General features: G+C 46.9%; 1 protein-coding gene across 1 annotated transcript; it reads right to left on the bottom strand.

The window, feature by feature from the left end:
- Positions 1-6,932: 6,932 nt before the first annotated feature.
- On the bottom strand, positions 6,933-7,964 carry LOC308511535 (melanoma-associated antigen B4-like; the record flags this gene model as incomplete). Its single annotated transcript, XM_081081557.1, has 1 exon — positions 6,933-7,964. One exon carries the CDS (start codon positions 7,962-7,964, stop codon positions 6,933-6,935), a length of 1,032 nt encoding a protein of 343 aa, XP_080937683.1.
- Positions 7,965-12,635: the final 4,671 nt, after the last annotated feature.

Below are 12,635 nucleotides of genomic sequence, written 5' to 3'. Positions count from 1 at the left end.
GGGGGTTGGGGCACCGCCCCCTGTCACACTCAATGCAGGGTCGATGGGGAGGTTGCGGCGCCACCCGGGTCACGCACAGAGCAGGGCCAAACAGGGGGTTGGGGCGCTGCCCCCTGTCACGCACAGAGCGGGGCTGATCAGTGGGTTGAGGAGCTCCCCATGGTCACTCACAGAATAGGGCCGATAGGGGAGTTGGGTCACCGCCCCCTGTCACACACAGAGCAGGGAGGATCACGGGGTTGGGGAGCTCCCCCCTATCAGGAAAAGAGCAGGGCCGATCAGGGGGTTGGGGCGCCTTCCCTTGTCAGGAACAGAGCAGGGCAGACAGGGAGGTTGTGGCCCCGCCCACTGTCACACAGAGAGCCACAGGGTGATCAGGGGGTTTGGACGCTGCATCCTGTCATGCTGATCCCGGTGCTGGGAGGCATATTACCCTTTTATTATATAGGATAGAGGCCTGGTGCAAGGGTGGGGGCTAGCTGGTTTTCCCTGAAGGGTGTCCTGGATTAGGGTGGGGGTCTCCACTGGGGTAGCTGGCCAGTCTGGCCGAGGGTATGATGGCTGTTTGCATCTGGTCATACGCCCTTCAGTGTGGGGGTCCCCACTGGTGTGCCTGGCCAGTCTGGGTGAGGGGCTGAGGGCTGTTTTCAGTTTGGCGGGTGACTGAAGCTCCCAAGTGCTCCTTTATTTCTTTTTCCTTTTTTGTTCTGGGCCAGGTTTAGCTCTGAAGCTTGGCTCCAGCTCTTAGGCCTTGGCTGCTGAAAGCAGGTATCTGGTTTTTTTGGGTTCTATAAGCGAAACACTGTATCAACTCCAGCTCTGAGATGCCGGCTGTCTGAAAGCAGGTTTCTGGGGATTTGTTTAGCTTCCATATTTGTAACACTGTTTCAAACTGTAAGCTCAGTGGCCGGCAAGGCAGGAAAGGAACGATGGAGTCCTCTGTCACTGTAGCAAACAAGCCTCATGTTAGTTTCAAGCTGCCTGGCTGCTGGCCGCCATCTTGGCTGGCAGTTAATTTGCATATCGCCCTGATTAGCCAATGGGAAGGGTAGCGGATGTACGGCTAACTACCATGTTTCTCTTTTATTAGATAGGATAATAAAAGGCTAATATGCAAATTGACTGAACGGCAGAGTGACCACTTGCTATGATGTGCACTGGCCACCAGGGGGAAGACACTCAATGCAGGACCTGCCCCCTGGTGGTCAGTGCACTTCCATACGGGGAGTGCCACTCAGGCAGAAGCTGGCTCATGGCTGGTCAGTGCAGAGGAGGTGGCAGGAGCCTTGCCCTCTTCCATGGCAGCACTAAGAATGTCCAACTAACGGTTTACACCGAATCCCTTGGGGGCCTAAGCCTTTAGTTGGACATCCCCTGAGGGATCCTTGGCTGCCAGAAGGATGTCTGACTGCAAGCTTAGGCCTGATCCCGAGGGGAGTGGGCCTAAGTCGACAGGTCAACATCCCCCAAGGCGACCTGGACTCCAAATGGGCTTAGGCCTGGCTGAGTGACACCACCAACCCCACCCCCGAGTGCATAATTTTTGTGCACCAGGCCTGAAAAAAATATTTAATTAATATACATTATATATATATATATATATATATATGCATATATAATTTTTTATATATGTATATATATAAATATTTATATATATATATATATATATATATATATATATATATATATATATATATATTCCTGTACTGGGTGCTTATATGTTTACGGGGTTATATCCTATTGTTAGATTAGCCCTTTTAGTATTATGTAGTAACCTCTATTGTCTCTTGTGATGGCCTTCATTTTGAAGTTTATTTTGTAAAATATGAGTATTGCTACTCTAGCCTTTTTTTCCATTTGCACGGAAAATTTTCTCCCATCCCTTCACTCTCATCCTGTGTATCTCTTTTGTTCTGAGGTGGGTCTCTTGTAGACAGCATATAGTTGGGTCATGTTTTTGTATTCATTCAGCTACCCTATGCCTTTAGATTGGAGCATTTAATCCATTTACATTTAGGGTTATTATTGATAGGTATTAATTTATTGCCATTTTGATTTTGTATGCCTAGTTTTCTCTCTGTGTGTCTTCTTCTCATTATAGGAGTCCTTTTAGGATTTCTTGTAATGCCAGCTTGGTGGTGATGTACTCTTTTAGACATTTTTTCTTTTTTTGTCTGGGAAGCTCTTTATTTGACCATCTATTTTGAATGATAGCCTTGCTGGATATAGTAATCTTGGTCTCAGATCCTTGCTTTCCATTACCTTGAACACTTCTTGCCATTCCCGTCCAGCCTGTAGAGTTTCTGATCAGAAAATCGGGTGTCAGCCTTGGCAGAGCTCCTTTGTAGGTAACAGTTTTCTTTTCTCTTGCTGCCTTTAAGATTCTCTTTTTGTCTTTAGTTTTTTGGCATTTTAATTATGATGTGTCTCGGTGTGGACCTATTTGGGTTCTTCTTGCTTGGGGTTCTCTGTACCTCCTGAACTTGTGTGACTTTTTCCTTTACCAGGTTAGGGAAGTTTTCTGCCATTATTTCTTCAAATACGTTGTCTATTCCCTTCTTCCTTTCTACCTCTTCTGGCATGCCTACTATTCTAATATTATGTGTCATGTTGTCCCACAGCTCCCTTAAGCTGCCCTCCTGTTTTTTAATAATTTTTTTTTCTTTTTGGTTCTCTGATTGAGTGATTTTTTCAACCCTGTCTTCTAATTCACTGATTCAATCCTCAGCTTCCCCTAACCTGCTGTGTATTCCTTCCAATGTGTTCTTTATTTGTGCTATGTCATTTTAAATTTCTGTTTTCATAGGTATATATGTTTTCTCATATCTGAACTCTGTTCCAGATAAATTTCTTATCTTAGCTTCATTTATCTCTTCTCCTGGAGAATTCTCTTATTCTTTCATTTGGAAGTTGTTTCTTTGTCTTCTCATTTTGGCTGCCTGTTTGGGTTTGTGACTATGTATTAGGTAGATCCTCTATGCTCTCAATCTGTAGCGCAGGACCATGTCAAATGCTGTTTCAGAGAAGGACTCAAAGCCTCCAGAGATGGCCTCTGCCTAAAGACTTATAGGATTCCTCTTGAATTGCGCCTAGGTAATAACCCTCAGGTGTGGCTAGAGTTTTTTCAGCGGGGTGGAGCAGTATCTTCTGCCTGGAGGCTGTTATTTTTAGTCCTTTAGGTGGCCTCAGGGTTTTCAATTAGGGTGGGTCAACTGTCTTCCCCCAGGGGAAGGCAAATATCTGTGTGGGAGAGATGTCCTACTCTTCATGAGGGAATGACTCAGCACAGGAAACCGAGGTGTCTACCTTTTGAGCTCTAGCCCCTGAGTCCCCAATCCTGGCTTCTGCTCACACAGCTTCAGTCCACTCTGCCCTCCCTCTGCCAAAGCACAAGGTGGGTGGCTCCACAGGGAATTTTGTGCATTGGCCCTTTAAGAGGGTGCCTGAATTTCCAGCCATCATTTTCTGTCAGGCAGCAACCCCACTGCTTTTGGCAGCCAGATATTATGTGGGTACCCTTCTCAGTTTGGTGGTCACTGCTCGATGGATGTGGGTGGGGGGGAGGGGCAGCTTGGGGATTAGACCAGGGTTCTCTGTGGCAACCCCCCCCCCCCACAGCTGAGATATCTCTCTGGAACTTAAGTTGCTGTCTGTGGGTGCCTAGACAGCCCTTTCCTGCTTCCACCCCTTCTACCAGTTTCTGTGTGGCTTCCACTTTCAGTCCTTGGATATCAAGGTTCTCTCAAATGAGTCTTCCATTGATTATTCAAGAAGATTTCCTGTATTTTAGTTGTAATCCAAGTTTGTTCCTGGGAGCGTGTCCATGCAGGATCCACTTACTCTACCGCCATTTTAAATCTCCCCCCAGAGTGTTTTGAGATAATCATCTATAACAATACTTACCTTATCGTGTAATTTTAAAGGGTGAAGTTCTTAATTACATACATAATCACCATACCCCGGGGACACTGGTTGGCAGAATTCCAAGATGACCTACCAGGTTTCTGACTCCCTGTATACACACATCTTCCACCTGATAATAAATCAAATATTTATTTAGGTGCTGCTATGAGGAATTTTGCAAATGTAATTCAGGCCACAAATCAGTTGTTCTGCAAATAGAGAGATTATCACCCATAGGTCAAGCCTGACCAGGTGAATCCTTAAATGGGATGGGCATTTCCTAGTGAGAGAAATTCAAAGAGTGAGAGGGAAGTTCTCCTTTGCTGGCTCTGAAGATGGAAGGAGCCACATAGCATACCGAGCAGGTAATAGCAACTTGAGAATGACCCCTAGCCAACAGCTAGCAAGAAAATAGGCACCTCAGTCTTTCAGTTTCTGGTAACTGCATTCCGTTAACTGCATTCTGCATGGCATTGGAAGGAGCTCCTGAGCTCCATGTGAGCATACAGCTACCTGATACATTGTTTGCAGCTTTGAGGTTTCTGACCCAGGAGCCCAGCTACTCCCTGCTCAGACTTCTGACCTACAGAAATTTGAGATACTAAGTGTTTGTAGTTTGAAGTTGTTCAATTTGTGGATATATATATATATATATATATATATATATATTAAACGAATATACACACTGAAAAGGTTTTATCTGCAGATTCTGTCTTTTTGTTGTTTTGGTCCTGTAATTAGTCATTTAAGACCTACTCTCTTGGCTACTTTTATTTACCTAATACATTATTATCAACTATTCATGTTCATTCTGTACATTACATTTCCAGGTTTACTTATTTTATAACTGAAAGCTTGTACCTCTTGGCCACCTTCAAAAATTTTGCACACCTTGCCTCTGGTAAACAGCAGTCTATTCTATGTATGCATTCATTTTTGTATGTTTTTTTTCTTTTAAAGCTTCCACATGTGATACCATGCAGCATTTATCTTTCTCCATGTGTTGAAAACTTTCTGTGGCAAGACCAGTGCTTGAAAATGGCCACTTACTTAATTTAGCATAATGCCCTTCTTCAGGTTAGTGGTTTTATTTTCTTTAGGTAATTACCCAGTAGTGGAATTGCTAATAATACTTTCATTTTATTTTTAATATTTTGAAATTTTATACTGTCCTCCATAGTGGCTGCACTAATTTATATTCTCCAAATCTCACCCACTGTTGAAAAAGTCTAAGGACAATCAGGTATATAACTTTTAAATTTAGGAAAAGAGAGACTGAATGGAATAAGGCAAACCCATAACTTTTTCCTCCTCCCTATGTTCTGATCCCACCTGTTTTAGTATGGGTTTTCTTTTCCCATTACCAAATGTATCCCCATTCTAATGACATGCAGTCTTATTGAGCATCACAAAAGTGATTTAAGAATTTTCAATGTGTATTTCAAGAAACAAAATACTTATTCCTGAACCTGATAAACAACAATTAAGTGTGTGATCCATGCCATTCATACACTTATATTCTGAATCTAAATAAGCTTTATGTTGAAATACCACCACTTGAAAATTACCTCACAAAATAGGTCAAGTTATTTGTATACATCAGGAATACTGGTCAATAGGCATTTCCTACCACAGTGTGAAGCATCCATCTCAGACCTCACTTGGGTTGAGAGAAGAAACCAGATGTGGCCTTGGATCACCCACTAACTGTCCAATGGGACTAAATTCTGCTTAGCAATTAAATTTATCTAATACTCGAGACCTTGTGCACCAATTCATGCATGGGTGGGGTTCGGTCAGCCTGCCCCAATGGGAGCCCATCAGGCCGGTTGGCAGGGGTGAGGGGATGTGGGAGGTTGGCCAGCCCTGCCCCTGATAGGAGTGGAGGGGGGCGATTGGGGGCAGGGCCGGCTGGGGGTGGGGCCGCAGGACTAAATTCTGCTTAGCAATGAAAGTTATGTAATACGCTACCTCCACCTGTTCTTTACCCTCTTATTAAGTTGTTCCTTATGAACTGGCGAGTACCTCACCCTCTTTTATAGTGATAGCTTCTCCTACACTCTATGATTGCATGGGCAGGGGCAGGGTCTTCTTTGCCTAAACATTCCCCCATGTGAGCATGAAGACTTCCAAAGAGCTGACGCTCAATGGTTGTGTAAAATAAAAGCCATGAATGAAGAGGTCTGGTTCACTTCACTAAGATTTATATTCTCAAACCTTCTTGAAAAACACAAGCAAATCCAGGTTATGTATCTTAGACATTTACAAAACACAGCACTAAATGTAGTAAGGAAAATAAGAAGTGACTTGCTTCATAGCTAAACCACATTTTCTTTATTCCTTGGTTGACAGATGGACACTTAGTTTGCTTCCATGTCTTGGCTGAAACAGGTAATGCTGAATACACGATAGGGAACATAGTCAATGACATTGTAATAAGTACTTATGGTTCAGATGGGTGTTCAACTTATGGGTGTGGGCACATGGTAAGTTCTATAAATGTCTAATCACTATGTTGTAACATCTGACACTAATATAATATTGTTGTCAAGTGTAATTGAACAAAAAATTAAAACAGAAGTGCCCAATTTTCATTTTATACTTCTATCTATCATCTATCTATCTATTTATCTATCTATCTATCTATCTATCTATCTATCTATCTATCTATCTATTGTTCCCACCTACTTTGGTGTAAAGTTCTTGCATATATCAAAATATATTCCTATCCTAAAGCCATGTTATCCTGTTCTGGATCACAAAAAGGTTTGAAGGATTTTCAATTTCTATTTCAAAAACAAAACTCTTACTACTAACCTGTAAAATGGTAATAAATTTGCAATCTATGTTATTCATAGACTTATATACTAATATTCTGGATCTAAATAAACATTCTGTCTACAAGAACACCACTTGAAAATGCAAAAATAAAAACAACAAACACAAAGGTAAGCCAACCATAGTTTTTGCACATTAGGAAACTGCTTAACAGGCTTTTCCATCCCAAAACTGAAGACCCCACTTAGAGTTCACTCAGGCTGTGGGTAGCGCTTGGACATGTCCCTGGAGCACGTACTGGCTTTGGAAGGAGCGGCAGCCTTGAGTGCAGCACGGGCCCTCTCTTCCTCATCTTTCAAAGCTTCTTCATATTGGGTTATGAAGGCACTGGGCACGGTATCAGTAAACTTGGCCAAAAACTCGAGGACTTTCATCTTGGTGGTTTCAGCATAGGCTCTTGGACCCCATAGAAACTCATAGCGTGGAGGATCACTGTTGGGCAATGGCTGGTACAGCAGGTATTCTTCCTGCACCAAATCTTGGGTGATAAGCTTCCTGGGCTCCCCAAAAATGAAGTGACTCTTTCCATCATAAACGCTCATAATATTCAGGAATTGCCAGATCTCCTCCTCAGAGGTGCGGTTGCCATTAAAGAAGATCACAGCCAGGAGAGGCATCAGGATCCCTTTGTTAGGAAATCTGAAGCCGCTGCCCAGATTCCCGTTGCTGGTGTCATCTTGACTATCCACAAGAGTGTAGTAGTTACCTTTGGGCTTGACTTCTTTCAATTCTAGGCCATGGACCATATCCACGTGCTCAGAGACTTTCTTGAGGATCTCACGGAAGTCCTTTCTGTAGCATTTGTGGATGATCTTCAGCATGTCTCCCTTTTTAATGGGCTCATTCGCTGTATATTGATACAGCAGGTACTTTACCAACAGTTTCACCTTCTTACTTATAAGATCTAGGCCACAGATCTCAGTGGAAGTTGAGATCTGGGAGGAACTTTTCCTTTTCCTACCACGGCATTTAGCTTTTACAGCAGATCCTTCACAGGAAGCACCTGCAGCGGCACTGGTGGTGGCTGGGGCACCCTGAGGTGCCTGGAGAGTGCCAGCACCAGTGGAGGTGGAGGGACCTTCCCCCAAAATGGAAGAGGAGGAGCAAGCAGCCTCTCCTTCCTCTCCTGCAGGGGCCTGAGCATTCTTAACATCTTGGTTCTCAGCTTCGTTTTGGCAGCGTTTCTCCTTAGCACGGAGCTTGCTCTTACGACCACGAGGCATGATGGCTGTTGTTCAGGACAGCAGACAGTAGTGAGCCAATGGACAGCTGCTTAGGGTACCTGAGGGATGGAGAAAGAGTTATGTGAGCACCTTCAACAGGGAGCTTCCCCCTTGGCTTTATTGAAGGCTGCCTCTGCAGGCTTCCTTGAAGGCACTACTCTAGGATCCAACGAGGCTCCTGTTCTCTTGTGCCTTAAGAATCCTACAGAACAACCAGAGAGACTTCAGAGTGAGTCGCATGCTACATCATACCAGCCCTACATGGAAATTACTCAGGTGACAGTAGGCAATACCAGTGTGACACCCTTGGATCTGGAATGTGTGGGTCCTGTTGGTTTATTTTCAGTATTATCATGCCCACTCTGGGAAGAGCCTGGGAATCTTCCCTCCTGCAACTCCCTGGGACCCATGAAAAGGAACTGGAGGGGAGTCCTCCTCCCTAACAGGAGCCACCCAGTGCTGAGAGCTTAGTGGGGGCCTTTGGATCCCCAGTTGTCACTCAAGCTCCTCACCCTAGCTCCTTGTAAGGCGTGACACTGCTCCCCTTTGGTTGACTCCTGAATGGAACTTCAGACTGAGCATCTCACCTCCCTTAAACTTGATATAAAGAAGTGAGGAGGGATGCTCAAGCTGACAGCCTTTCCCTGAGATTCCCTGGGCTGATAGCAAAGGGTTTAAATGAATACTATGATGGCCCCTTTGTTTATGTTTGGTTGGCTTCTCCATTGCTTGGTTTCACCTCATAGTAAGAGCCAAACTACCTGAGCGGCAATAAAAGGAAATGAAGTGGATCTGATGTGACTGAACATGGTCTCTCAAGTATGGAGGCTGTGGCAAGCAGCTTGAGGTCCTGTGGTAGGTGGTTCCACACAGAACCCAATTCTGAGGTCTCAAAAGGACTCATGCTGAGGTCATTATTTCTCCTTCTGCTGGCCTGGTGCCACTCCCCTCAGACCAAGGCACTAACTTCCCTGGTAACCCTGAGTGAGGGCTGATGGGCACCCCTGCCTGACATCTATCCTTGAGGTGTGATAAGGTATTGCTGAAAATGGACAGGATTCTTGTTTTGTTCATTGGTGTTGTTAATCCTCACAGGAGGACAGTTTTTCTGTTGATTTTTTTAGAGAGGGGAAAGGGGAGGGGGAGGGAGAGGGAGAGGGGGAGGGAGGAAATATTGATGTGGGAGCAACACATCGATTGGTTGCTCCCTCATGAACCAAACCGGGCAAGGGATCCACCCACCTTCCACCTAGGTACCTGCCCACTGACCGATGACCGACTCCAGGAGCCTTTGGTGCAGGCCGACCATCTAACGCGGAGGCACACTGGCTAAGGCAGGGAGGATTCCTTGTGGCCCCACTGGCACAGGGTGGCACATGCCCACAGTCCTCAAAGGTCTGTCCCCGGAACCTGGCACAACACGAATTTAACACGAAATCCTCCCTCCGCTGACCTGCGGTTGCCCCCTTTGACCGGGTCTGTCACCTCCCCGAGATGGCCTGGGAGGAAGCGAGTGCAACTCATCATGGCGATGAGCCCTAGCCTCCCAGGGGTGAACACTGGGCTGGGACTTTATTTGGGCCCCTCCTTTGTGGGAGGAGTCCCACAGCCTGCCGCAGTGTAGCAGCCCTGGACCCTGGTAGAGACGGGGCCCTCCTTGGACCCTCCTCCATTACCCCCAGGCCCGGGCCTCTCCGAGACACCACCTGCGGAGTAAGGGTCACCGCACGCGGCCTGCCCGCTCTGCCCGCGGCAGCCTTTGCTGAGTTTGGCGGGGTGACCGCCAGAGAGGAGGCTGGGTCGCTCTTTATCTATTTCCTTGGCGGGGCGGTCCCTAGAGCTGAGTACAGGGGCTGCTGCCCTGCGCGGCCCTTTCTCCCAGAGAGGGCTGCTCTGAAGCACCCGGCCTCCATCTTGAATCCCTTTGGGGCCCAGGGGTCCTCGGTCAGTAGGGTCGGGCCTACTCCCTCGCAAGGCCTTCCCCCCAAACCTTTCCAGGCCGCAGTCTCAGGGCTGTGCCGGGGCCTGTCGGGGCTCACTGCAGGGCAGGCGTGGGAGGGCTCATTTCCGTTATGGGGGGGTGCGGCTTCCGCGGGTAGCAGGTAGGTCCTCACCTTGACTCAAAGCCACTACTGCGAAGCCACCCTCAGTCAGACAGCCGCCACACATGTACACTGTTGGAAAGGTCCTTGCCTCATAATGGCATATTGGTGGGTCCTTTCCCGCGGGGCTGTCCAGGGCGTGCCTGATGCCGGGAGCCGGAGCGTTTATTGTGTCCTTGGACCCAAGTCCTCACTCAGGGTCCCCACTTTTGTGTCTGCAGAGCTTGGACGCTTCCCTCTAGAGAAGCGTGTAGGCTTGCCCCCACAAAGTCTGCCCTCCCCTGAGACCCAGGGAAGCAGGCAGTGAGGATGCCCTGCCTCTGAAGCGGGCCCTGGGCCTCTCAGGCCGGAAGGGGGCGGTGCTGCGGGAGCCCCCCTTTGTGTGAGACATGCAGAGTGTCCTCCGGTGAGGCGGTTTGTGATGTGCAAGCCACCTGGCCTTGGATCCTTCCCTGAGACCGCACGGGTGCGATGCCTGGGCTCCTCAGTGGTAGCTCTTCTGGGTTTCCCAGGGCTCAATAGAGTACTGGACTCTTCCTGGCCCCCTAGGTTTTCCTCGTGAAACTCAGGATCGTCACGTCTTCACATTGGATTGATTCTTGTTAAAGACCTAGTCCCTCTCTGTGCACAATGGAGATCACCCACATTAGACTGAGGCCCTGACCTCCCTGAGGCTTCCCAGGTCCTAATCAGTCTGACATCTGTGCACGCGGTTTTCCAGGGGTTACAAACTTTCTTTAAAAGAACACCGCCAAATGACCATTTAGTTCATTTAGCATAATGCCATACAGTTCTTCACATGCTGCTACAAATGGCAGGATGTCTTTCTATTTTATGGCTGAATGATATATCCGGGCGCGCGCGCGCGCGCTTGTGTGTGTGTGTGTGTGTGTGTGTGTGTGTGTGTGTGTGTGTGTATTTCATTTCTCTTTCAACTCATTCATCAAAGGACACCTAGGGTTTTTTTTTCTCCCATGTCCTCACTACTGTAAATAATGTTACAGTGAACATGGGGACACAGTTATTCCTTCACGTTAGTGGCTTCATTTTCTTTAGATAAATAGCCGGTAGTGGGATTGCTGGATAATATGTTGATGTTATTTTAATTTGATTTTTAGGTATCTCTGTAAGGTCTTCACATTGACCACACAAATTCCCATTCCCCTAAACTCACCCATTCTGGAATAATTTAAGCACATCCAGTTACATAACTTTTAAATTTGGGACAAGAAAGTCAGAATGGAGTAAGGCAAAACCATAATTTAATAACTTTTACTTTTTTCTCCCTATGTTGCGATAACATCTATTTTAGCATGGCTCTTTCTTTTCCCATTAGCAAGGATATCCTCCTTCTAATGCCATGTGGTCATGTTCAGGATCACAAAAGTGATCTAAAGGTTTTCAACGTGTACATTATTTCTTGAAACAAAGCTCTCATTCCTGAACCTGGCACACAACAATGTGTGATCCATGTCATTCTTACACTTATATTCTGAATCAAAATAAACTTTCTTTTGAAACACCACTAATTAAAAATTACCTCAAAAAATAAGTTAACGGAGAGGATGTGGAGAAAAAGGAACACTCGTGCAGTGCTGGTGGGAATGCAGACTGGTGCAGCCGCTGTGGAAGACAGTATGCAGTTTCCTCAAAATTCTAAAAATGGAACTCCCATTTGACCCCGTGATCCCACTTCTAGGAATATACCCCAAGAAACCAGAAACACCAATGAGAAAGGATATACGCACCCCTATGTTCATAGCAGCACAATTCACCATCGCTAAGATCAAGAAACAGTCTAAGTGCCCATCAGTTGATGAATGGATTAGAAAACAGTGGTACATCTACACGATGGAATACTATGCTGCTGTAAAAAAGAAGGAACTCTTACCATTTGCAACAGCATGGATGGAACTGGAGAGCATTATGCTAAGTGAAATAAGCCAGTCAATGAAAGAAAAATACCACATGATCTCACTCATTTATGGGTAATAAAGACCATTATAAACTTACTAGATGCCTGGTGCACAAAAACTTGTGCATTTGGGGTGCAGGGGTCATCCCTCAGGCCGGCCTGTGCCCTCTCGCAGTCTAGGACCCCTCGGGAGATAACGCCCTGCTGGCTTAGACCTGCTCCCGGATGGCAGAAGTCAGGCCCAATCCCTAGGTGCAGCCCCTGGTCGGGCTCAGAGCAGGGCTGATTGGGGAGCTGGGGCACCGCCCCCTGTCATGCACAAAGCAGGGCGTATCGGGAGGTTGGGATGCCACCCTCAGTCATGCTCAGGGTAGGGCCGATAGGGGGGTTGGGGCACCGCCCCCTGTCACACTCAATGCAGGGTCGATGGGGAGGTTGCGGCGCCACCCGGGTCACGCACAGAGCAGGGCCAAACAGGGGGTTGGGGCGCTGCCCCCTGTCACGCACAGAGCGGGGCTGATCAGTGGGTTGAGGAGCTCCCCATGGTCACTCACAGAATAGGGCCGATAGGGGAGTTGGGTCACCGCCCCCTGTCACACACAGAGCAGGGAGGATCACGGGGTTGGGGAGCTCCCCCCTATCAGGAAAAGAGCA

The sequence above is a fragment of the Myotis nattereri genome (genome assembly GCF_964212035.1).
Source record: "Myotis nattereri genome assembly, chromosome: X".
In the NCBI taxonomy this organism is placed as follows: domain Eukaryota; kingdom Metazoa; phylum Chordata; class Mammalia; order Chiroptera; family Vespertilionidae; genus Myotis; species Myotis nattereri.
This window is presented reverse-complemented; position numbering and strand designations above follow the sequence as displayed.